At 45.9% G+C, this 22,709-nt stretch overlaps 1 protein-coding gene across 3 annotated transcripts in view; it reads left to right on the top strand.

The window, feature by feature from the left end:
• Nucleotides 1–22,709, top strand: part of CACNA1D (calcium voltage-gated channel subunit alpha1 D) — a 318,421-nt gene that overhangs the window by 192,031 nt on the left and 103,681 nt on the right. For all 3 annotated transcript variants that reach the window (XM_065885465.1, XM_065885468.1, XM_065885466.1), the window contains exon 9: nucleotides 22,309–22,478. In XM_065885465.1, the coding sequence (XP_065741537.1) occupies nucleotides 22,309–22,478 (170 nt within the window). The remainder of the gene's footprint in view (nucleotides 1–22,308; nucleotides 22,479–22,709) is intronic.

Here is a 22,709-nt window from a genome sequence, read left to right as displayed (position 1 = left end):
GGTTGTTTATGAATTTAATAATTTGACTTCTGTGATTGCCCTGAGGCGCTACTGTCAACCTCATGCCAGTCTTTTTTTTCCTTCTGTGTAATACCTCTTACAGGCTGGTAAAATTGCTTACAGAAATCAAATATTGGTATAGCAGGACAGCTCAGTATAGCAAGACCTTTACGTCTGGGATATAGGGAGCTCTTCTTTATTAAAGTTCAGCAGTTGTTCCTTTCCTGGAACATTTTAATATTTAAGCAAATTATGCACCCAAGGCGAAAGTATCCTTCTCCCGTATGAGACAGTGTTTGCAGGTCCCACAAAACAAAGGAGAGCTGTCATTATTGCCCTGGTGTGTAAGGTAAGAGTGTGTGCGGAGAGGCACAGAATGAGGTGTTGGGTGCTGTCTGGTGTTAAACCCTTAAAGATACTATTTTAAAAATATTTTCTCTGAAACAAAATGAAACTCTGAGACTCAGAGCTGTATCTCTGAGAATCAAATGAAAATATGGATCCACAGCGTTACGAGAATTTAAATTGGCTGTGCAAAAGAAGACTGAAAAAATGGTGAATTTCCTGTCTTGGAGGGCTTTCTGAATGACTTTGTTCCCAAGAATCTGGATGAGGGCAACTATAATAATTGGCTTGGAGGCGATATTTAGGACTAACCCTGTACCACTGGATCGGGTTCAGTGCAACAGACTAATAAACAGAAAATCTTGCTCGATATTTTTCTCTCTCTCTTAGACTTCTTAAGAAAAAAGGACTTATTCATTCAATGAATATTTTTTGTGTGCCTACACAGTGGTTTCAGTGGTGAGACAAAGCAGAGTCTTGTCTTCATGAAGCTTGTATCTCATGAGGGAGACAAAAATTATAAACTTTTATAAGTTCTTTGAAGGAAAGGTGCATGGTGCTGTGAGAGTGTTTAACAGGGAGAACAAATGTCTAGGGGAAGCATCCTGGAGGAAGAGAAGGATGAACGAATAGCCATCATATCCAGGCAAGATGGGAGAATACGCTCAGGGAGGGTATTACAGTCAAGGAGAAACCCATGCAAAGGCCCGACAGCGGGAAGGAACAGAGGGCATTGGAGAAACTGAAGAAAGCAGGGTGGCAGGCACTCAGGGGGCTAGGAAAGGAGGGTGAAGAAAAGAAGACAGACTGGTCAGCAGAGCCCAGATCACAAAGGTCCTTCAAGATCACATCACAGTTTCTGGTCATTAGCTGAAGGGTAAAGGAACCCACTGATAAATTTCAAGCCCAAAATGATGTGATTTATATTTGTGTTTTATAAAAATTACTCTGCTTTCTGATGTCTTCAACTTACCTTAAAATACTTCAAAAAATATAAGATAACTGGATGGATAGAGGGATGGATAGATAGGCGCTAAAGAAAATGCAGCAAATGTTAATTATGGAAACTAGGTGGTAGGCATATGGCTGTTCACTGTGTAAGTCTTCCTACTTTTATGAACAATTGAACTTTTTTCTTAACGTTGGAAAAATTCAGCACATAAAAATCACTCTGGCTGCAGTAGTATGAATGGATTGGATGGATGCAAGACTGGATGTGGGGAGACCAATTTAAGGCTATTGTAATCCTCTTCCAGCCACAATATAGTAACAGTGCCAGAATGGACCTTTTACTATAAACAACTATAAAACTGGCGAAAATATATGAAGCAGTGTTTTTTGTTTTTGTTTTTCAGAAGATGGAAATAGGCAACGCAGGGTTGGGTTCCTTAGGAGAAGGGAAACACATCCAGTAAGTGCCACAATTGTCCTGGCTGTCTGCCCGGAGATGCTTTTAGAATTGTGGCACAGGAGGCAGAGCCCAGAGGAGGACAGTGGTCTATTTGCTCGAGAGGCAAAGAGCAGAGTTTGAGAGGCCGAGACAGCTGGGATTTTCAGGGCAGGGTACTGGAGAGAGAGAGGTATGCAGAGAAGGGGCTCCGGAAAGCTGAATTAGGGAGTCTCTGAAATCTTTGACTATATACTGAGCTGCTATGTGCCAGTTGAATTTATTGGTAGAGAACAGCTACCACAAAGCTGTGAGCTGCTGGAAATCTCAGTGTTGGGAAACAGAGGGATTCTGACCAGCTGGAATAGATTGACATTGATGATACATTGGACATTCAAGTGAGACCTCGGAAAGGCCAGGCATTACGGGTATGGTTACCTTAGCCCTGGAGTAAGAGCCACTCTAGACCTACCCCAGTCTAGACCTGCAAATCTTATAAACAAGCCTCAAAAGGATCAGGACAAGTGGCTAACTTAACACCTGCCAGAACAAGTCAACACCCATTAAAGGAAGACACCCAAACCCCAGATGTTCCCCAAAGGTTTTCCCACATCATTAAAAGTTACAGGACATGAAAAGAAGCAGGAAAATGTGACCCATAATCAAGATGGAGTGGGGGCGTCAATAGAAACAAATTGAGAGATGACAGATAAGGCAGGAAAGGAACAAAGAACATATGGGATGAACAAAAAACCAACAGCAGGATGGTGGACATAAACCCAACTGTATCAGTACTTGGACTGAATGAAATGGGCACAGTGTTTTAATGAAAAGACAGAAATTGTCAGAGTGAATAAAAATGCAAGCTACTATAAAGACAGATTAAAAATAAAAGGATAAATATATTAATACAAAATATATAAAATAGACTTCTATACAAGGAATATTTGCAGAGAGAGAGATTTCAGAGATAGAGACATTTCATATTCCTGGAAGGGTCAATTCATCAAGAAGACAATGATTCTACATGAGTTTGTACCTAATAAAGTTTGAAATACATGAAGGGAAAGCTGTCAAAATTAAATGGAGAAATCAATAAATCCACAAACAGATGAAAATTTTATAGTTCTTTCAATAACTGAAGAGCAAGGGGGTGAAAAAAACTAAATATAGGTAACATCTGAACACTACCAACCAGAATGACCTAACTGGTACTTACAGAACACTATATCCGATAACTGCAGAATACTTCAGGAGCACCAAGAGAGACCACGTGCGGACTGTATTAAAAAAAAAAGTCTCACTAAGTATCAAAAGATTTAAATCTTGCAGAGTACATTTTTTCTAATAGCAATTGATTTGAAATAGAAACCGGTAACAATACGCTGTCTAGAAAGTCCTTCAAATACTGAAAATTAAATGATACATCTCTAAATAACTTACAATTCAAAGAAACATTACAATAAAAGTGAGAGGTTTTTTAAACGGAAAGATAATAAAAATACAACATCTCAATTTGCATTATCCATCTAAAGCAGTGCTTAGAAATTTATAGCTTTAAATGCCTATATTAGTAAAGAAGAAAGGTTTACATTCAGTGGTGTGTATTCCCATCTAAGAATCTAGAAAAGAAAAGCAAATGAAATCCAAGGAGAGCAGAAAAAAGAAATAAGAACATAAGTCAGTAGAAGAGAAAATGCAAGAAATAGGTAAAGTTAACAAAGACGAGTGGACTCTTTGAAAAGCTTGATAAAGTTAATAAATCTTTAGCAAGACTAATCAAGAAAGAAAAATCGATCAGTATTAGAAACGATGGAGGGCATGTCAACACAAACATTACAGACATTAAAATGATAACGAGACTAGGACAATAAATTCAGTAACTTAGGAGAAATGGACAAATGCCTTGAAGAACACAGCTTATTAGAACTGACTCAAAAAGAAAGAAAAGACTGAAGAGCCCTATATTCGCTTTTCAAATGGAATTCAGAATCATAAACCTTCTCTCACAGAAAACTGGGGGCCTCAATGATGTCAAAAGTGAATTCTGTCAAACAATTTAGAGAGAAAGAATATCATTTCTAGAAAAAATCTCTTTTAGATAATAGAGGAGGAAGGGGACGTTCCCTAACATATTTTTATGAGGCCAGAGTAACCTCAGTACCAAATGCAACAGACAAAAGAACAGTAGTTTTCATTAATCTAGATGTAAAAATTCTCAAATACTAACAAATTAAATCTAGCAATTATTAAAAGAATAATACCTCCTGACCAAGTAGGGTTTATCTAGGAAACACGAGGTTAGTTCACCTTTGGAAAATCAAACAATGTAATTTACCATATTAACAGAAGGAAGGAGAAAAATCATATGATCATCTCAGAAAATGCCACCAACAGTATTCTGTAAAATTCATGATAAAAAGCTCTTAGCAAACTAGGAATATATGGGAACTTCCTCAACCTGAAAAAGGTTATCTACAAAAAACCCACAAAAACTGTAACTGACAACATACTTAATGGTGAAAGGCTGGACGCTTTTTTGTTTTTTTTTTTTCTTTGCGGTACGTGGGCCTCTCACTGTTGTGGCCTCTCCCGTTGCAGAGCACAGGCTCCAGACGTGCAGGCTCAGTGGCCATGGCTCACAGGCCCAGCCGCTCCACGGCATGTGGGATCTTCCCGGACCGGGACACGAACCCGTGTCCCCTGCATTAGCAGGTGGACTCTCAACCACTGTGCCACCAGGGAAGCCCACTGGATGCTTTTTTCCCCTGAGATAAAGAACAAAGTAATCATTCCTCTCTCACCCCTTTTGTTCAACATTATACTGGAAGTACTGGCCAGTACATTAAGGCAAGTAAAGCATATAAAAGGCAGAAAGATTAGAAAGAAAGCAAAAGCTATTTCTGTTCAAAGAAAACATGATTGTCTACTTAGAACGTCCTAACAAATCACCGGAAAACCTACTAGAATTAATAAGTGAATATAGCAAGGTCTCAGGATACAAAAATCAATTTTATTCCTATACACAAGCTGCAAGCATGTGGAAAATGAAATTTGAGAAAATACGATTTACAATAGCATTAACAAAATCCTGAGGAATAAAGATAAGAAAAGATACGGAAGACCTCTGCACTGAAAACTACTGGTTAGTAAAATTAAAGACAATCTAGGTAAGTGATGATGGCCCATGATCATTTGGTCTGCATTGGAAGATTCAGTATTTTTAAGATGTTGAATTTATCTGCATTCCTCAAATCTATCTATTAAGTGCTGTCCCATTCATAAATGCTAATGGCTTTTTAAAAAAAAACTGACAAGATGATTTCAATATTTATATAAATTGCAAAGGACCTATAATAACGAAAACAGTCTTGACAAAGAACAAAGTTGGACGACTTACACTACCTGATTTCAAGACTTCCATAAGGCTACAATAAATACAGTGTCGTTTTGTCATAAAGATAGATACACAGAACAATTGAATGGAATAGAAAATCCAGAAATATGTGTATATGGTCAATTGCTTTTTGACAAAGCTGCTAAATAATTCAATGGAGAAAGGATAATTTTTTTTCAGTGAAATACTGGAAAAACTAGATATGTTTTTAAAAAAGAAAAAAAATGAACCTTGACCTTTAGGTCACACTAGACACAAACACTAACTTGAAATGGATCATAGATCTAAGTAAAAAGCTAAAATTTAAATGTTTTCTAAAAACACTTCTGCCCTTCATAAATAAGAAGTTGAAAAGAAAACCACACAGTGGGAGAAAATATTCACAATACGTATATCTGACAAAGGGTTTGTATGGAGGATATACGAGAACTCTTAAATAATAAGATAAACAGTAAACAATACAATAAACAAAAAATAATTAAAATTGGCAAAAGCCTTGAACAGATACTTTGCAAAAGAATATATACAAATAGCCAATGTACATATAAAGATATTTAATATTATTAATCATCTGGGACATGCAAGCTAAAATTGCGCTGAAAGTCTACATATGTAGACTAGTAGAATAGCTAAAATCAAAAAGACAGTATCAAGTGTTGCCAAGAGTATAGAGCAACTGATAATGCTCACATGTTGCTCATAGAAACATAAAATGGTACAACCACTTTGGAAAAGCTTGTCAAGTTCTCATAAATGACTTGTATGTCAGCATTCATAGAGCATTGTTCATGGTAGCTTCAAATTGGAAAAACCCAAAGGTCTATCAGCAGGTAAAATAGATAATCAAATTGTGGTATCCAAGTCAAACTTTGGAATACCATTCAGCAGTAAAAATAGAATGAAGTACTAGTACAACATTATCAATGATGCTCAAAAACATTTTGCTGAGGGAAAGAAGCCAGGTACAAAACAGAACACATGGTGAAGTTCTGGAAGAGGCAAAATTAGTCTATAATGTAGGAATCGGGTCATTGATTTTCTAGGGTGGGAAGAGGAAGAGGTTACTGGGAAAGGCAATGAGAGACCTTTCTGGGAGGTGTTATAAATGTTCTTTATCTTGATTGGGGTGTTTTTTACGTGGTGTCAACCTTAGCCAAACCATCAACTTAAATCCTGTGCATTTTATTGTTCGTGACTTGTGTCATGATAAAATTGATTTTAAAATAACATTAAAATAGATTTAAGGGGCTTTCCTGGTGGCGCAGTGGTTGAGAGTCTGCCTGCCGATGCAGGGGACACGGGTTTGTGCCCCGGTCTGGGAAGATCCCACATGCCGCGGAGCGGCTGGGCCCGTGAGCCGTGGCCACTGAGCCTGCGCGTCCGGAGCCTGTGCTCCGCAACGGAATAGGCCACAACAGTGAGAGGCCTGCGTACCGCAAAAAAAAAAGATTTAAAAGAGTTTTCTGCTTCTGGTTAAGATGGAGTAACAAATACCAGATTTACCCTACCCTCCCACCTGAAACAACAACAAAACCCAAAACAGACAATATATGTAAAACAACGGTTTTCAAGACACTGGACCTCAGGCAGTGAGGGACAGTGATCCCTGAGAACCAGGAAATAAACTAAATAAGCTCCATAATTGTTCCAGTTTACTGGCTTAAGAGAATTCCTGGGCCACGGCACAAGGAGGGGGAACCCAGGCAGAGCCCTGTGGTCCCCCTGGGTTTAGTAGATGAAGCTAAGAGTCTGCAAAAACTAAGGTGGCTAAAGTATGCAGGACAGAGTACTGGAGAGGAGAGAATTTCATAGAAAGAGAACTCCAGAAGTTCCCCCTTAAGTATTCAGCAGAGTACTTTTCAGCACATGTGTGTGAAGAAGCTGGGGAAAGAATATTTGAATGGATTAGAAAGGATGGTGTTCAGTGCTCGCATAGGGCCAGGAATATTGCCTGTTCCCACCAGCCAGACTGGAAAAACTCGTAATTCACAGGACGTTGGGTAGAGTACTCAGAAAGGATTTGCCTCAGTAGTGGAATTACTAGTCCTAGACTAAGTAGTGTTCCAGATTGACCTAACAGATTATTAAAGCAAGACCTGAAATGATCAATCAGTTTAGTCCAAGTTGCTTAACTGCATCCCAGAACAAAGCACTGGCATATTTGTAGGAATACAAAAATATCTACCATCCAACAAGATAAAACTTAAAAATGTCTGGGATTCAGAAGTCAGCAGGCATGCAAAGAAGCAGATAAACGTGACCCATAATTAGAAGATTTAATCAATCAGTTGAAACCAACCCAGAACTCATTCAGATGTTAGTATTAGAAGAAAAGGACACGAAAGAGTCATTACAACTATATTCCATGTATTCAAAATGTTAAGCAGAGACATGGAAGATGCAAAAAAAAAAAGCCTAAAAACGTCAAGATCCTGGGAATAAATCTAACGAAAGATGTACAAGATCATGTCTACGCAAAACTTTGCCGAAGGGAATTAAAGAAGACCTCAAAACATGGAAGGATTGGAACACTCAATTTATTAGGATGTCAGAAGACGGGTAGTATTAAGAAAAGGAGGTTTTCTTTGTCATGAGAAGAAAGGAAGAGAATATGGGGCAGATACGAGTTTGGTTTGATCGTAGGAAGCTGGGAGTGTTCCTGCCTGATTCCTAGCTTCTCTGAAGCGGGGGGCAGGGTTAACTGCTGGCAGCCAGGGGGTGGGTGGCAGAGTCCTGTCTGGAGAGTCGGGGAGGTTCAAGATGGTGGTTGCAGGGAATTGGGGAGTGAGTGGACCAGAGAACTGACGTAGATGATAGGTAGCATGGAGGTCCTTTTTGAAGCTGGCGATGACAAATCCATATTGATGTCAGTCTATCGCATCGTATGACTCTTCTGTAGCCGTGTTTGACTGCTCTTACCCAGGTATGGAGAAAGGGAGTATCTGAGGTCATCTGGGCTGAGGGTTTTGCTCTCTGTATAGTAAAAGGATGCAAGAGAGTTTAGGGTAACAGCGAGAACATCACTAAATGGTTTACTGATGGATCATGAAATCTAAGGTAGATTAGGAGGGAAGGGGAAGCCTAACAGACTGAGAGAAAATGGGGGCGGTCAGTGGACTGGATGTTCCGAAGAGGTTAGTATTGTTTATAGTGGGAGGAGTGAGACAAGTCAACTGGTCTGAGAGGAGGTTGTGGTCAGAGAGTAGAAAGCTTGAATTCATGATTAGGGGTGGTAAAATTTGGGGATCAGTAGTCATGGAGATTAATATGTCAAGGGATTGAAAAGCCAGGTGTTAGCAGGGTCAACCAAGGGCTACTGGAGTCCCGCAGGAAGATGGTAGGGCTTGGGGTAGGGAGGAAGGCTGGGAGCTGGGAGCCTAAGACTTCAGTCTAGGGGGCAAGTAGGAGACAACACGGGGGAAGGGGAGAAGGTCACATAGCGTACTGGCACTGTCCTGAAAGGAGTAGGGTTTTTTGTTTGATTTTTACAGCAGGATGAGGGAGTATTGGTCTAGATGTGAAGAGGAACAGAAAAGCAAGGAGGCTGTCAACGCCACCTTGAGACCCCAAGGTAGGTGGGGTCTGGAAGGGCTACAAGGGAAAAAAAGCAGTAAGCTTGAGGATGACCCAGGTTTCCATCAAAGCAAGGAGAAGGGGTGGGGTCCCTTTGAAAAGGTTGAGGATACAGGAGAATGTATCCTCTGGAGCAGCAATTCCAGAGTGAGAGGGGGCTGAGTCAGTGACGGGGAAGTTCAGAGGACCTCAGGATGACGACGCACTGGGCAATGGGGACTGGGCCTTGGACATGTGCCTTGCGCTTTGCTTGGTGACTGCCGGCATCAGTGAAGATAGCCGAGGCTGGGCTTCCCTGGTGGTGCAGTGGTTGAGAGTCCTGCCTGCCGATGCAGGGGACACAGGTTCGTGCCCCGGTTCGGGAAGATCCCACATGCTGCGGAGCGGCTGGGCCCGTGAGCCATGGCCACTGAGCCTGAGCGTCCGGAGCCTGTGCTGTGTAATGGGAGAGGCCACAACAGTGAGAGGCCCACGTACCGCAAAAAAAAGGAGCCGAGGCTTAGTGGTGGTGAGGTCTTCCGATGGAGCAGGGTCCTCAGCTGACGGAGACCCTGGCTCACTTGGTCTGGGGCGACGTTGTCCAGCCCCTGTGGTCTGGGCTCACCTGGCCTGAGATGTGTGCCAGAAGCTTCAGTCTCTGCAGAGACAGCCTGGGGCTGCTGGTAACTCTGGCGGGTGTATCCACAGCCGAGCGTTGTGGCAGTGCTGTGGCTGGGATCCCTGAGTGCTGCCCCGCCTGCGGTGGCTCCTTTGGCCCAGGGGATTCCTGGTTGCTGTGGTTATTGGTGTCCACATGTCGTAGTGGGAAGAGCTCAAGTTCAGAGGTCAGAGTCCTGGCTCTTGTCCTGGCGCCACATTTCCTGACGACGTGACTTTCATCAGTATACTTCACTTCTCCAAGTCAGGGTCTTCTTGCTCCTGAAGTTGACAGCCCCATTGCCATGTAGTTTTTCTTTTCTTTTTTTTAAAAATAAGTTTATTTATTTATTTATTTTTGGCTGTGTTGGGTCTGCGGGCTCTAGAGCGCAGGCTCAGTAGCTGTGGCGCATGGGCTTAGTTGCTCTGCGGCATGTTGGATCTTCCCGGACCGGGGCTCAAACCCGTGTCCCCTGCATTGGCAGGCAGATTCTTAACCACTGCGCCACCAGAGAAGTCCCCATGTGGTTTCTCTTACAATACTGTCCTGAGAGCCAAGGAGAGAAATGGATGGGAAGGGACCTTGTAGACTGTAAAGACCTTTGCAAATGTGAGGTGTGGTCAGCATTGGCTGTTCCTGTGAACAAGGAACAAGGCTGTTCCTGTGAATTTGAAAAGCCTTCTTGTTTGCAGTCTGAATACTCACGTGCCAGCTGTTGTCTCCAGGGCCCTGCCTCCTTCCAGGACCTGGAGTGACACTTGAAGACCTAACCTAATTTCTCTAAGTCTGATTGTCATAAGAGTTTGTTTTGGATTGAGGGATAAAATATTAATCCACTCAGAACTAGATCATTCCCTTGAAATTCTGCTTAAAATAAATCTTGGTTTAAGTTTTCTGCCAGCACCTTCAGAGCCTCCAAGCATTTGGGGCTTTTCGGCTTCTGAGTCTGGGAGGCTTTCACTGAATCTGAAGGATTCTAATCCAGTGGGTGATGGCACACCGCCTGCCCAGAGGTGAGCTGTTCCCAGAGGCCTACCTGTCCTTGAGTCATATGCCGGTACTTACAGATAGGCTTACGGAGACATACGGAGGAACTCCAGGGCACTCCCTGTGTGCACACCAGCACCTGCACCCTCTCCCTTCCGGCTCTCAGTCAAGTGTACTTGAGCACAACCTGTACCGAGCCGTGTGCCCTGGGAGAGCAGTGGAGGGCTGGCAGGTCAGAGAGGGCTCTCCTGAGGAAGCCGGACTCAGGTGGGGCGTTGAAGGAAGGGCGTTTGTAAGGATGTCAAGAAAGGAGGATGCATCCCAGACCCCAGAAGCGGCGAGGGGAACAGGGCCTGGGGTGGCACGCACTTCAGGAGCCAGTGAGTTGGCCACTGGGGCCGTCGTGGTGCTGTGTGCTGTCTGGGAGTCGTGAGGCAGAAGGAAGTGCCTGGTGACGGAGGCGGGGTTTTGTCTTTAGTTCATGGGAGCTGTGGAGGCGTTTGAGCGGCAAGGTGATGGAGGCAGGCGGGCCAGGCCTGGAAGGTAAAGCTGTGCCTCTCTGGGCCGAGCAGAGTGAGGAGAGCTCTGGGGCTGGGGGCTGTGGCAGAGGGAGCGGAGTGTGAGGGGGTGTGAGTTCCGGCTGGGGTGGGAATGAAGGAGACCTCGTGGAAGATGGTTGAGGGTCAGCGTCTCTTAGATGAGGAGAGAGCTGCGGATTTGTCAGCTCTGGGGTACGGATCACGTGAGGGAATTTTTCTTTATTATTGTTGTTAATATGTCAGTTATATATAGATCTATGCCCGGCGCTGAGCTAGGTGCCTATATAAAGTTTATTTCATTCAATCTTCTCAGCTACTTTAGTTGCTGTGTCTTTTGCCTCAGTTTTACAGATGAGGGAAGCAATGCTCAGAGAGGGTTTGTTTTTCTCAAAGTCACACAGCTAGTAAGGAAGGAATTCCGGGTAAGCTAGGGATGAAATCTGGATCTGGTCGACTCCAGAGCCCAGGCTGCTTTCTCATCAGTTGGAAGCTTTTTCTGTGTGTGATGAGGGGGTGCCCCTGGGGGATCCCATCTATCTGACTGGCTCTGTGCTGATACATCCTGAGCTGTTCCATTTTCATGCTCTGCCAGTTTCTTTCTCTTCCCCCAAATTAATTACTCAAAGTAAAGGGGAATCATGGAATATTGAGACTTCAGAGAAATTGGGGTTTTTTATCTCTTAAAACTCCTGTGAACAAGTCCCAGTCTATCTCAAGAGGTCCTCTGGGATTCTGTTACTGGGGGGGGGGGGGGGGGGGGGGCGGGGGAATCTCTCTAAGTCCCTGAGTCTCCCCTATAATAGGATGCTCTTCCCTTTTTCTCAAGTAAGTCTGATGGTTCAGAAAGGGCACTTCACCCATCCTGTCCTTCAAGGAGAAGCTCCTCAGAGGGAGGACCCCATCTCCCTTAGTGCCTCTCACCAGGTGGTCTGCCTTTGACGTGACCAGTGAGAGGGATTTGGGCTGGAATTCCTACAGGGATTGCTTTGAGGACTTCCCAACTGGTGGGCTCTGTTGCAGCTTTTTCCGTGGGCCAGTGTGGCTCATCTGTGGTCAGATCCCGCAGCTGCCCTTTGAATAGGTGGTGCAGCCCTTTGTCCATCTCAGGCTCTTTAACCAGGCCCTTAGCAGCGAACTGTTTTGGTGCAGAAGCAGGACAGGACCTGGGCTCGCTGGTCTCTTCCCACATGTTAACTTTGAATGGTTCTGCCACCCTCCCAAGTCAGAGTTCAGATACACATTTTTCTCATTTTTCTTTAAAAACCAGAATCTGACAAGTCGGATGACTTCTTAAGGAGCAGTATTTGAAGCTGTCATGAGAAGATGTGATAGAGTTGTCAGGGCTCACTTGATTGATACATTTCACTTGGAGAAAGTGATGTCAGGCAAGAGGCCCATGTTTTTGAAGAACACCTCTTAAAACATGTTTTTTAGAAACCAGATTGAAACAAGAAGTCTGTAACTTTTAGCATACAACCCGGATTCTTAGCATTTGGGGAAATGCCTTTGGTAGCCATGGAAACTAACTCTTCAAAGAAAGAACAGCTCTTCTGTCCTCAGACAAGGGGATGTGGTGAAAGGAAAGTGTATTTCATTCTAAGAGGCTTTTTCTCCGTGGATGACTTCTTAGACTTGTCCAGGACTCTGACTGGCTTAGTTTTTGTTTTTTGCTTGTGACAACGATGGGTGCGGTTTTAGGTGATAGAAAGTTACAGGTACGTCCCATGCAGAGCCCACAATCATGTCTTTGACATGATCATCATTAACGTAAGGCCTGAGCCTATGAAACTGTATATTTAATTCAGCCTAATCTTATCGAGCAAATACTAATGACCAGGATTTGTGATAAGGAACCAACATACAAAGATAAGACAGACACAGCCCCTCTGTCACAGAGCTTACAGTCTGGCGTGTAAGAGGGAATATTAAATAACAAATTGCAGGGCAAATTGGAGAACTGTTTTTGTAGGCTGACCCAGCTGAGTGGGGTGGTATTTGGAAGAGTAGTGAGTTGAGCCTCACTTCGGGAACAGCCTGGAGCTGAAAGAGTTCTCCGTGCCTTGGAGAAAATGAGGGAACTTTAGGATGGCCGGAGCACAGGGTTCAAGCCAGGGGAATGGTCAGAAAGGACTGGGAGAGAGAAAAGAAGACTGGACAGATCAGGCATTTGTTCTCTCCGTCCATACCCCCCTTCCTCTTGGGCAGCATAAGTGCCACCCTGTCCCTGAGCTTTGGTGTGTTCAGGCTTCCCTGCTGTCGTTCACAGAAGATAACTCACCCTAGTTATTAAAAGCTAGGAAACACCTACTTTGAAAATGGTTCATCTTCCCAAAAGACGGCAACTCTTTTCTATATAAAGCATCTTCACAGACGTTCATGTCAATAAAAGAAGAGAAGGACATGAAAAGGGGAGGATTGCTTTGAGAAAATCTCTTAATATTCCCCAACCGTCACAAACAGAAAAATTAGAAGGCACAGGATCCCTTCACACAAGGATTCCCCATGGAGTTTGTTTCAGGAATGAGCTCCCAAAGAATAGTCATAATGTAGTCGGGTGATTGGAAGTGTGATTGTTAAACATTTTTCTCGACCTGCTTGCTGTGTAAACGAGGGTCCTCCATTTGCTCTTGTCTCTGGCTCGCCGGTGACCCCCCTTCACTTCTTGGTGGCCAGTGCCTAACTTCCGTTAAAAGAGCACTGTCATCCATTAGGCCTCTTCCCCTCCTGTGGGAGTTACCTGCAAGGGAACAGATCTTATCGATGGGGTGCTGCAGTCCAAAGCCCTCCCCCCCATTCTGGCCTATTTATTTCATGCAGAGGGAACACATTTTGGCTGCCCCTGGCTTTTTGTGGTTGAGGGAAAACTGGAACAAAGCCAGTGATTTTGATGAACTTTGAACTAAACCAGTACCAACAATTAAAAATTTTTTTTGTGTGAAGCATCACACACTATTGTTGATTTTTTTTTTAAATAAAACACCCAATTTCCTCAAACTCAGACTGAACTTATGTGCTTTCCAAAACATTAAATTGAAGCAAAAATGTTTTTGAACCAAACTGCTCTTTCATCCTGTTTTATTTCCTTTATGTCTGTATAGGGGAAATAATTTAGGTCTAAAGAAGACTGGCCTCTGCCGATAAAAATCAGTGGCTTATTTCTTCCACTTCCCCCTCCTCTTAGCCTTTTTGTGGGGGGTTTGTTTTCTTTTTTGGTGAATTTCTGAGTCTTCTGTAGAAGTCTGAGTCCTAATGATTCCGTTGGCCTTGTTCACTGGAGGTTTTTGGGCTTGTTTGTGTTTGTTTTCTCTGTGCGTGTGTGTATAAATTTCAAAGCATTTAGCTTGTCTGAATTTTATTTGTGTGGGTTTGGTTAAAATAAACAGTACTACAACCCAAGAAAAAGCTCCATCTCTAAATCAACACTATTTCCAGTGGCCCATTTATTTTATGGGGCATTTGAGAAATAACAGATTCCAGAGCAGACCGTGCGCTGTCCTTCTGCGTTGGTGGCAGTCACGTTTGACCTGCGCTGCCATTTCAGGGCGATGGTTTGCTTCAGGCTAAGTGCTCTCTCTCCAGGAGTGTTGACCGAGCCAGGGCTCCCAGAGCTGGGGATGGCAGGGCCTGTAAACCCTGGTCAGTGTCAGGGTTCAGGGAGCTGTCTGCAGAGCATGAGGCACGTGCCTGGCTCCTGGGGCGGGGGAAGCTATGTAGGGGCTCCCGGGAGGGAGGCTGGCTGGTTTTGGGGAGTGAAGGTCAGCATGTGGGGGGATGAGCAGGAAGGGTGCTGTCACCTTTCTCTAAGCCCGAGTTGGGGCTCTGGAAGAAAGTCAGGATGCAAGGGTAAACGGTGCTTTCTGCCCTGCCCCTCCCTTCCTGGTCCTGTCTAGTAAGTGTCCAGCCTACGCATCTTCTGAGCCAGGAGGCGGAGGGATCGGGAATCCTTTGGACAGAGCCCTGGGTTTAGAGCCTGGTTCAGAGCCCTTTGTCCTGTTTACCTGGCATGTGACGTGGGAGCAGTAATGTCACCTTGTTGAACCTCGGTTTGGGCCTTTGTGAGACGGGAATGAAAATCTTGGTCCTGCCTGTGCCTTAGGAGGCAGTGAGGCCTGTGGGCAGCGAATGTAAACACACTCCGAGGGCTCCGTTCCTGGGGGGGGAAGAGGGCCATGGCCTGATGCGCTCCCCCGCGGGAAACCAAGCCAGCCCGCAGCCATGCAGACACAGACCCTCTGGAGCTGCTGGAGGTTGGCTGGGGCCCACGGCCAACGTGCTCGTGGGTGAGGGGCTGCTCAGGGCGGTGAGGGCTGAGGCTGCGCCCGTCTCGGAGCTTCCGCTTGTCCTCTTCTTTGTGTCGCTCCATCTGTGTGAGCCCCGTGGAGGCAGGGAGGGAGCCGGGGGCAGCACCGTTGCTCTGCAGGCAGCACCCCTTGTGACCCTTTCTTCTGAATGCTCTCAGCCCTTCTGCTTCTCGGCTGCCAGCACTAAGAGAGGGCTCCAGGCTGCTGCCCAGGGAGAGGAACAGAAAATGAGGAAGGGACCACTTCACAGCAGTTGGGTGTCCTGCATCCCTCTGAGCCATTGAGGAGCCTGGGGAGACTCGAGTTACCGCTACGGTCAAACGCAGCGCAGGGCAAGTGCTGTCCTGAGCGGGGACAGGGTGATGAGGTGGGGCCTGGGGAAGACAGACGGCAAGGTCTTCACCACGTCCTGTGTGCCAGTTTCTCCGCCGAGGGCTTAGTCCTTCTACCAAAGGTCCCCGTTGTACCCCTCGAGGGAGTTGCTGCTTCCAAGGCTCCCAGTTCCCATTTTTGGTGGACTTGGACTATTAGAAATTTTTTCCTTCTGTTGTGCTGAAAGCAATCTTCTGAAACGTCCATCTACTCCCTGGGCCGCACAGTGGGTCTTCTTCCTCTTTTCCATGGCAGCCCTTCTAGAGGTTGAGGATCAGGGACGTGGCTCTTCTGTGTCATCTCTTTTCCATCTGACCTCCTGTTTGCCCTTCCTCTGCCCCCTGCCCACCCTGCCTTTCTTTCCTGAACACTTAGGCAGGTAATGTTCACCTGGTAGGTGGTGTATCACCTGGCCCTGCAGGAAGGTCCATATTAGCTGAGAAGACAATGGTGGATGTGCCAGACCTAGGGGACCACGTGGAAAGGGTAGAGGTGAAAATGACCAGACTGTAAAGTGGAGGGTGGTTGGAGGGGCAACAGTGTCAGGCTTCATAGTGGCTTTTCCAAATGGTGTAAGAAAGTTGGGAATTGTATCAGGACCCTGTTATTTTTTTACTCGCATTTTTATTGATGTTAAATCTAGTCCATCACCCAGGGTTTACTGAATACCTTCTGACCTCCTCACCAGATTTTCTCCTTACATGATCTCATCTTCACACATCGCTCCTAGAAGACAAAGCTGATGGTGACTCTCTCTTATCAAACTACTGTTGGTTCCCCATTGCCTACAGGGAAGCACGTCCCTTAGTTTGGGATTTAAGGTCCTTCCTGGACTGACTATAAGCTGATTTTTTTTTTAATCCTTATCCGTTCCTATGTTTACTCTCTTCCTCCTCGGCCTCCTGTGTGCCCATGTGGAGGTCCTTAGGAGGGTGGATTTAGGAGCTGGGTGGGCTTGTGTGACCTCAGTTTCTGTGTCATGAGGGTGATGCCATCCTTGCCTCACCGTTCACACACTCCAGTGAGGACGATGTGCAAGGAATTGTGCTGGGCTCTGTTAAGGACACCGCTGAGGAGGCTGCAGGGAGAAGGCACGCGTGCAGATCCATGACTGGTGTCAATGAGGAGAGTGCTCTGGTGATTCCAAGGAGGGCAGAGCTCTTTGGCTGGGGTAGCCAGGGAAAGCTGGGTCTCAACAGATGAGCTGGAATTGAAAGACGGGAGAAGGCTGCCCAGGTGGACAGAGTTCTGTGGACGAAGGCTCACAGGGTTGGCGAAGCAAAGAGGAGTGTAGCCAAAGCGCAAGGTGTGCATTTATGAGAAGGGGAGATAAAGCTGGAATAGCAGGTCGGGGAAGGCTGGGAGGCCTTGAGTGCTGGGCCAGGGTGTTTGACCTTGATTCCTGAGGGCAGCAGTGAGGAGCCCTGAGGCATTCTGAACAGGAGGACACCATGGGGGAGTCCAGGTGTGCAGTGCTGGTGACCAGCCAAGAGGGAGGCAGGCCCTGAGGAAGTGCTCCAGCTACAGCCCCTCCAGCTGCCTCGATGGGTGAGGTGTATGCAGACTGGCCAGCGTGAGACCCTGGGGAGTTGTCAGGTCCAGCTGGCAGGGAGATTCCTCCCTGAGAAATCGCTCCTTACAGGTCATAGACCTGGAGGGAATCTAACAACCTGAGACAGAAACTCTACCCCGTAAGCCTGGAAGTGACTAGGGGAAATGGCAGGCTGGTGGTAGAGGCTGTTCCTGATGCTATCCACAGGCTCAGACGCATTCGTTTCAGGCTTCTGGCCAATCCCAGGAACCGTGGGCTTTCTGTCCTGGTGCTTTCTGGCCTCTTTAAGGAGTAGGGCTCGTTTTGTTGTGTGTTATGTCTTTTTGTACCTCGCCTCCTGTGTGCCTGCTTGAAGAGGGGCTCTCTCGGAGGAGAGAGATGTGGAAAGAAAGAAATGGACAGCATTGTCCATTCCCACAAGGAGCCTGCAGTCTACCTGGTAAGCGGAAACGAATGTAAGACAACATAAGTTTGCATTTGATTAGAGCGGTTACGTTTTGCAAACATTTTAACAAATTTTTTATTTGGAAGTAATTTCAAATATACAGAAAAGTTGCAAGAATAAGAATATCTTAGTAAGCAATCCAGGTACCCTTTACTCCAATTCACTTCATATTCTATTAATATTTTATCTTGTTTGGTTTTTAATTTGTCTATAAGGGGTGTGGACTGGTTTTTAAAAATATTTTAAAATTCCTTACTGTTTTTAGCTATTCGGGGGCTCACATTATCCCAGATTTGGCCCGTGAGGTGCTTCTCATGCCCCCACCATGTTTGTTTTGTTTTGTTTTGTTTTTTAAGCACTGTCTTACTCTCTTAGTCCTGTGTCTACCCTGCCCCAGCCCTGGAATCAGCCATTTCTCCAAAGACTACTGGTCCTTTTAATGGGAAATGGTAATAGAGACCGAGATCTGGGTGCCAGGTATGCTCATAACTACTGGGTGTGGGGGCATCTTTGTTTCTAGATCTTTCCAACAGAGCTAGGAGGTATATGCATTTACATACACTTACCTACCTTTATACATGTAGTCATATGCATGCATCTTTAGAAATCATGAGTTCACATCGGTATCCCAGTTGCAGCCCATCCCCAGAAGGCTCTTTTTAATGGTCCCCTTCCCGACTTTCTATATCCGTCCTTCCACAGGGAGAACACTGGCTCCCAACAGCATTTATGCAGCATTCATTTGTGAAATCCTGTAATACGTCTAAGATAGTTTCAGCATGGTTTCATCCCTATCACTACAAAAAACCAAACTGACTAAAAAGAGTTGAGCATTTGTCTGTGGTTCTGCCCTTACCCCAGTCCTGTCCAGGATGGAGAGGATGCAGTCAAATGTTTATAAACTACCTGAACTAGTTTTGTCTTTCTCCTTCAGGGTGGTTATGGTATTCATGTGAAGTACAGTCAGATTCATCTGTTTCAGTTCACTTCCACTTTAGGGGTATTTTCCCTCCTTCCTGTCCCTGTTGATTTAATTAAAAATTTAATGTGTAAAACGTTAACATTCTAAAAGTCAAAATTATAGAAAAAGTGTCACTCCTACTTCATCCCCTCTGCTCCCTTTGTCCTCATCACTTATTTTGTGCTCTGTCTTTCAGATACATCCTACAGTAGTGTTTGTTTCCTCTTCTTTTGCATCCAAAGGGTAGCACAATATATGTGCTTTTTTGTCCACGCACTTCTTAAAATCTTTTTTCTTGTTTTTTCCCCTTCTGATCTGGAACAGGTAGGCTTCTATCACATGTGAGTTGTCAGATTTCTAAGTCACTTGTGAAAGTCTGATGGTTTCTACCAATAGCTTTGTTAAATTAACTTTTATAATAGTGACTGTTATTTAATCCCTTAGTAATAGGCTTCTAGAATGACAAATTCTTAAGTGAAATGGAAAACTGTTTTTTTCATCGTCCACTGAGGTTGATAAAGATTCAGTGGACTCAGGTGAGATTTCCTGGGGTGCAAGGTTTGTTGTGGTGGGAATGAGTTATTTTGCACTGAGCAGATAGTGGTACAGGGTTGATGGGGCACTTGCTGGCGTATCAGGGTCGCTCTGAGCCCACTTTGATCCCATGTGTCCTTTTGTGCTTCCCTCTATTCCACTGGCATCATGCAGCTTAGAGCCCATTCATAGCGGTTTGCAATTTTTCTCCTTTTCGTACTTGAGAAACCTCCTCCAATTGCCTATTATTATTCCCAGATTCAACAACTAAATGTTATACATTTGAACTTCACAACTGTACAGTGCTTTGTGATGTTCACAATAGCATCTTATTGAATGTCTGACTTAATCCCTATGAGACAGGAGAACAGGTAGGATGTCTGTTTTGCAGGTGAAAAAACTGAAGCTCAGAAAAGGAAAGTGACAGAGTGGGGACTAGAGCCCAGGTCTTCTGACTTAGAGCCCAGAGTGGTCTGGGAGGACCGATGGGACAGCTGAGTTTATCACAAAGAGCCCACCTCCCTTCTCTTCCGCCATGTCTCAGAGCCAGCAGAAGGAGATTTATGCCTTGTCAATCTCAGTTCTGTCCAAATCAGTAAATGTTATGCACCTGCTAAGTATTAGGCCATTCAGAACTGTCTAAAATCAGTTCAGAGCGTTTATACTAACAGTTTTGTTACATGAACAGTTATAATAGTGATTACTATTTAAAATAAATGGGCTACAAGCCAGGACTTTGCAGTGTTTTTTTTGTTTTAAACATTTAAAAAAATTATTTCTTTGGCTGCATCGGGTCTTAGTTGTGACACGTGGGATCTTTCGTTGTGGTGTGTGGGATCTTTCGTTGTGGCTTGTGGGCTCTTCGTTGCAGCGTGTGGGCTCCAGAGCGTGCGGGCTCGGTAGTTGCGGTGTGCAGGCTCTCTAGTTGTTCACTTGGGCTCTAGAGTGCATGGGCTTAGTTGCCCTGTGGCATGTGGGATCTTAGTTCCCTGACCAGGGATCGAACCCACATCCGCTGCACTGGAAGGCAGAGTCCTAATCACTGAACCACCAGGGAAGTCCCATCGGCAGTGTTTTGTATTCTCAGAAATTTTAGTCACAGTAGGATTTTACCGATGCACGCTTTGCTGTGTCCCAACAACCAAGAATGTGCAACAGTGATGCAGTTGTTAGAGAGAGGGCTTTTGGATTTCTAATGTAAAAAACCTTAATGAAATATGATATTAAAGCACAATCCCCTGTGAAACTTAAGGGTGACTCTTTTGCTATCGTAGTAATTTTCTCTTTCAAGAACTCAGATGATATATGTAACCAAAATAAGAATACCCTGCTTGTATATAATCATGTGAATTGAATACTCTCAGTTCAGAGTCAAAATATGCAGAAAGATTTGTGCTGCGATACTTTTGGTAAACAATAGAATTGAAGGCCCACAGACTTGGTCTTTATAGTGTATTTAAGAGAATAGATTACATGATGCATTTTCATATCGACACGTGACACTCCAAGGCCTCCACTTGTTCAAGAATGAGATTCTGGTTCAGGTGTGACATTTTCAAAGCTCAGATTCATTTGGTGGACCCACCCCGGACTAAGTTGTGCCTGGCCGGTATCTCAGGAAGCCGAGGCTGAGAAGCCCCACGTCATTCTCGGTATGGTTCGCGTGGGCAGCAAGATACGGCCTGCAAAGGCCTTTCTGTTTTGAGAGGGAAGGTGCTCCCCCCAGGAGGAAGGGTCCTGGGCCGAGAGTGCAGGAAGCTTCTCTGGTCCTTGATGGGCTTCGGCTCCCCACGCGAACCCCCTGGAGTCAGCTCCCCCGCGAGCCGGGCTCGGGGTGCCCCACAGCCTTGCGCCTTCTCACTTGCCAGTGGGTGAAGGTGGGACAGACCAGCCCTAACAGAGCCAAGGACAGATCCCAGGGCATCTGAAAACTGGGTGATGTAGTTGAAGGGCGATGAGGTTGTCCTTTCTCACGGGGCGGGGGGAGAGGGTGGCAGCTTGATGAGGATTCTGGTTTCTTACCTGGAGCATCAGTGTCACTGGGTGTTCAAGTGTCTGTTCAGCCCATCGACAGTCCGGAGTTGGGGGGTGGGGAGAGATAGTAGAGGTTGGCTTTTTAGGTAAGCAGGTCACCTCCCCTTCGTCGCTTGGCTTGGGCTGGGTTGGGTTAATGAGGTCCCTGCAAGGGAGATGTGCTGGCTTTGGGCTGGAAGGAAGGCAGTCGTAGAGTCCGTCAGCATTCAGGGGTCTGTGTGCAGAAGCTGCACTGCCTGTCTTCTCATCTGCTTTCTTAGCTGCTTTTTAATCATACTTCCTAAATCCATAACACGCACAACTGGCTCCTGTAACAGTTCACGGTTGGAAACGCAGATGGCTCCTTGTATGTGAGAATTGGGTAATCACCCACCTGACCTCCTGACTTGCCTGAGCAAATGTGGGATTCTGTATATACGCAGAGATCCAGGCTTGCAGACGGGAAAGGTAGAGTAAACAACGAACAGTTGGGAACATTTCCATGTCTGCCAGAGCCTTTCCAGGGCAGGTGTTCCCATAAATGGGCAACAAATCATACTGCCTTTTCCCCTTCTATAGGGAGGACTTCTGGGGAAAAGATCATGGCAAGAAGCGAGGGTTAAGAAAGATAGCAGTGCTTCATGGGTGCTCCATTTCCTGTCTGGGAAGGGGGAACGGGGCTGTGAGGTGGGTCTGCTCTGACCCTGTCCACCGCTCTGGCCAGAACTGCAGCGGGTGGGGAGCTGAGGTCTCAGGACTCTTGGTTTGGACAGAGGGGCCAATACACATTAGGAACACTGAGTGTTCCCTCCAAGTATGGAAGAAGCCCTCTGTGACCACAGCTTGGCCCTCGTGAATCCTTTCTCTCTCAAGCGTGATGCCGGCTATCTTAGGAGACTCTGGGGAGGTGGGACATCTCTGAGTCCAGGCCCCTGGTGGGGGGTCACGGGCCTGCCGTGACGGGCAGCTCGTGGTGTCTGGGGACTCGGCTTGTTGGGAGCACGGAGCTCCTGAAGGGAGATCGTTTTCTGAGGGACGGTGCATGTGCGTTGGTGTGGTCTCTGCAACTCTGACCCCCACAGTCTTGCTTGGGAAGGCACTGTCGTGTGTCCCGTCCACGTGTGTGGCCCCCGTTGCTGTGCTCACGTGGCTGTACTCGGTGCCGTGTGTCCTGCTGCGACACTGCTGTGCAGCAGGGCAGACGGCTCTCGGCGTGGGTGCCCGGCGACGTCCTGACCTGTGCCTGTTCTCTTTGCCTCCCCCAGAGAATTCTCAAAGGAAAGGGAGAAGGCAAAAGCGCGGGGAGACTTCCAGAAGCTGCGGGAGAAGCAGCAGCTGGAAGAGGATCTCAAGGGCTACTTGGATTGGATCACCCAAGCAGAAGACATTGATCCCGAGAACGAAGAAGAAGGAGGAGAGGAAAGCAAACGAAATAGTAGGTGGCGCCCCTCCGGCTCGGGACCAGACAGAGCCTGTGTGCCCTTCAGATGCCCGCCCACGCAGGGGTCTCTCCCTCTGACCTGGTCTGAGGCTGAGGCCTCCTCCCAGCCCTCCGGTTCCCTGACCTGCACATTAGCGAGAGCTGTGCATTTACACCGACTCTGGATTTCTGCTTAGGGTGTGGGCTTTAGATACGTATCTCGTCTTGTGGCTTTGTGGTCGGGGC

The sequence above is a fragment of the Phocoena phocoena genome, chromosome 10 (assembly GCF_963924675.1).
Source record: "Phocoena phocoena chromosome 10, mPhoPho1.1, whole genome shotgun sequence".
Classification (NCBI taxonomy): domain Eukaryota; kingdom Metazoa; phylum Chordata; class Mammalia; order Artiodactyla; family Phocoenidae; genus Phocoena; species Phocoena phocoena.
This window is presented reverse-complemented; position numbering and strand designations above follow the sequence as displayed.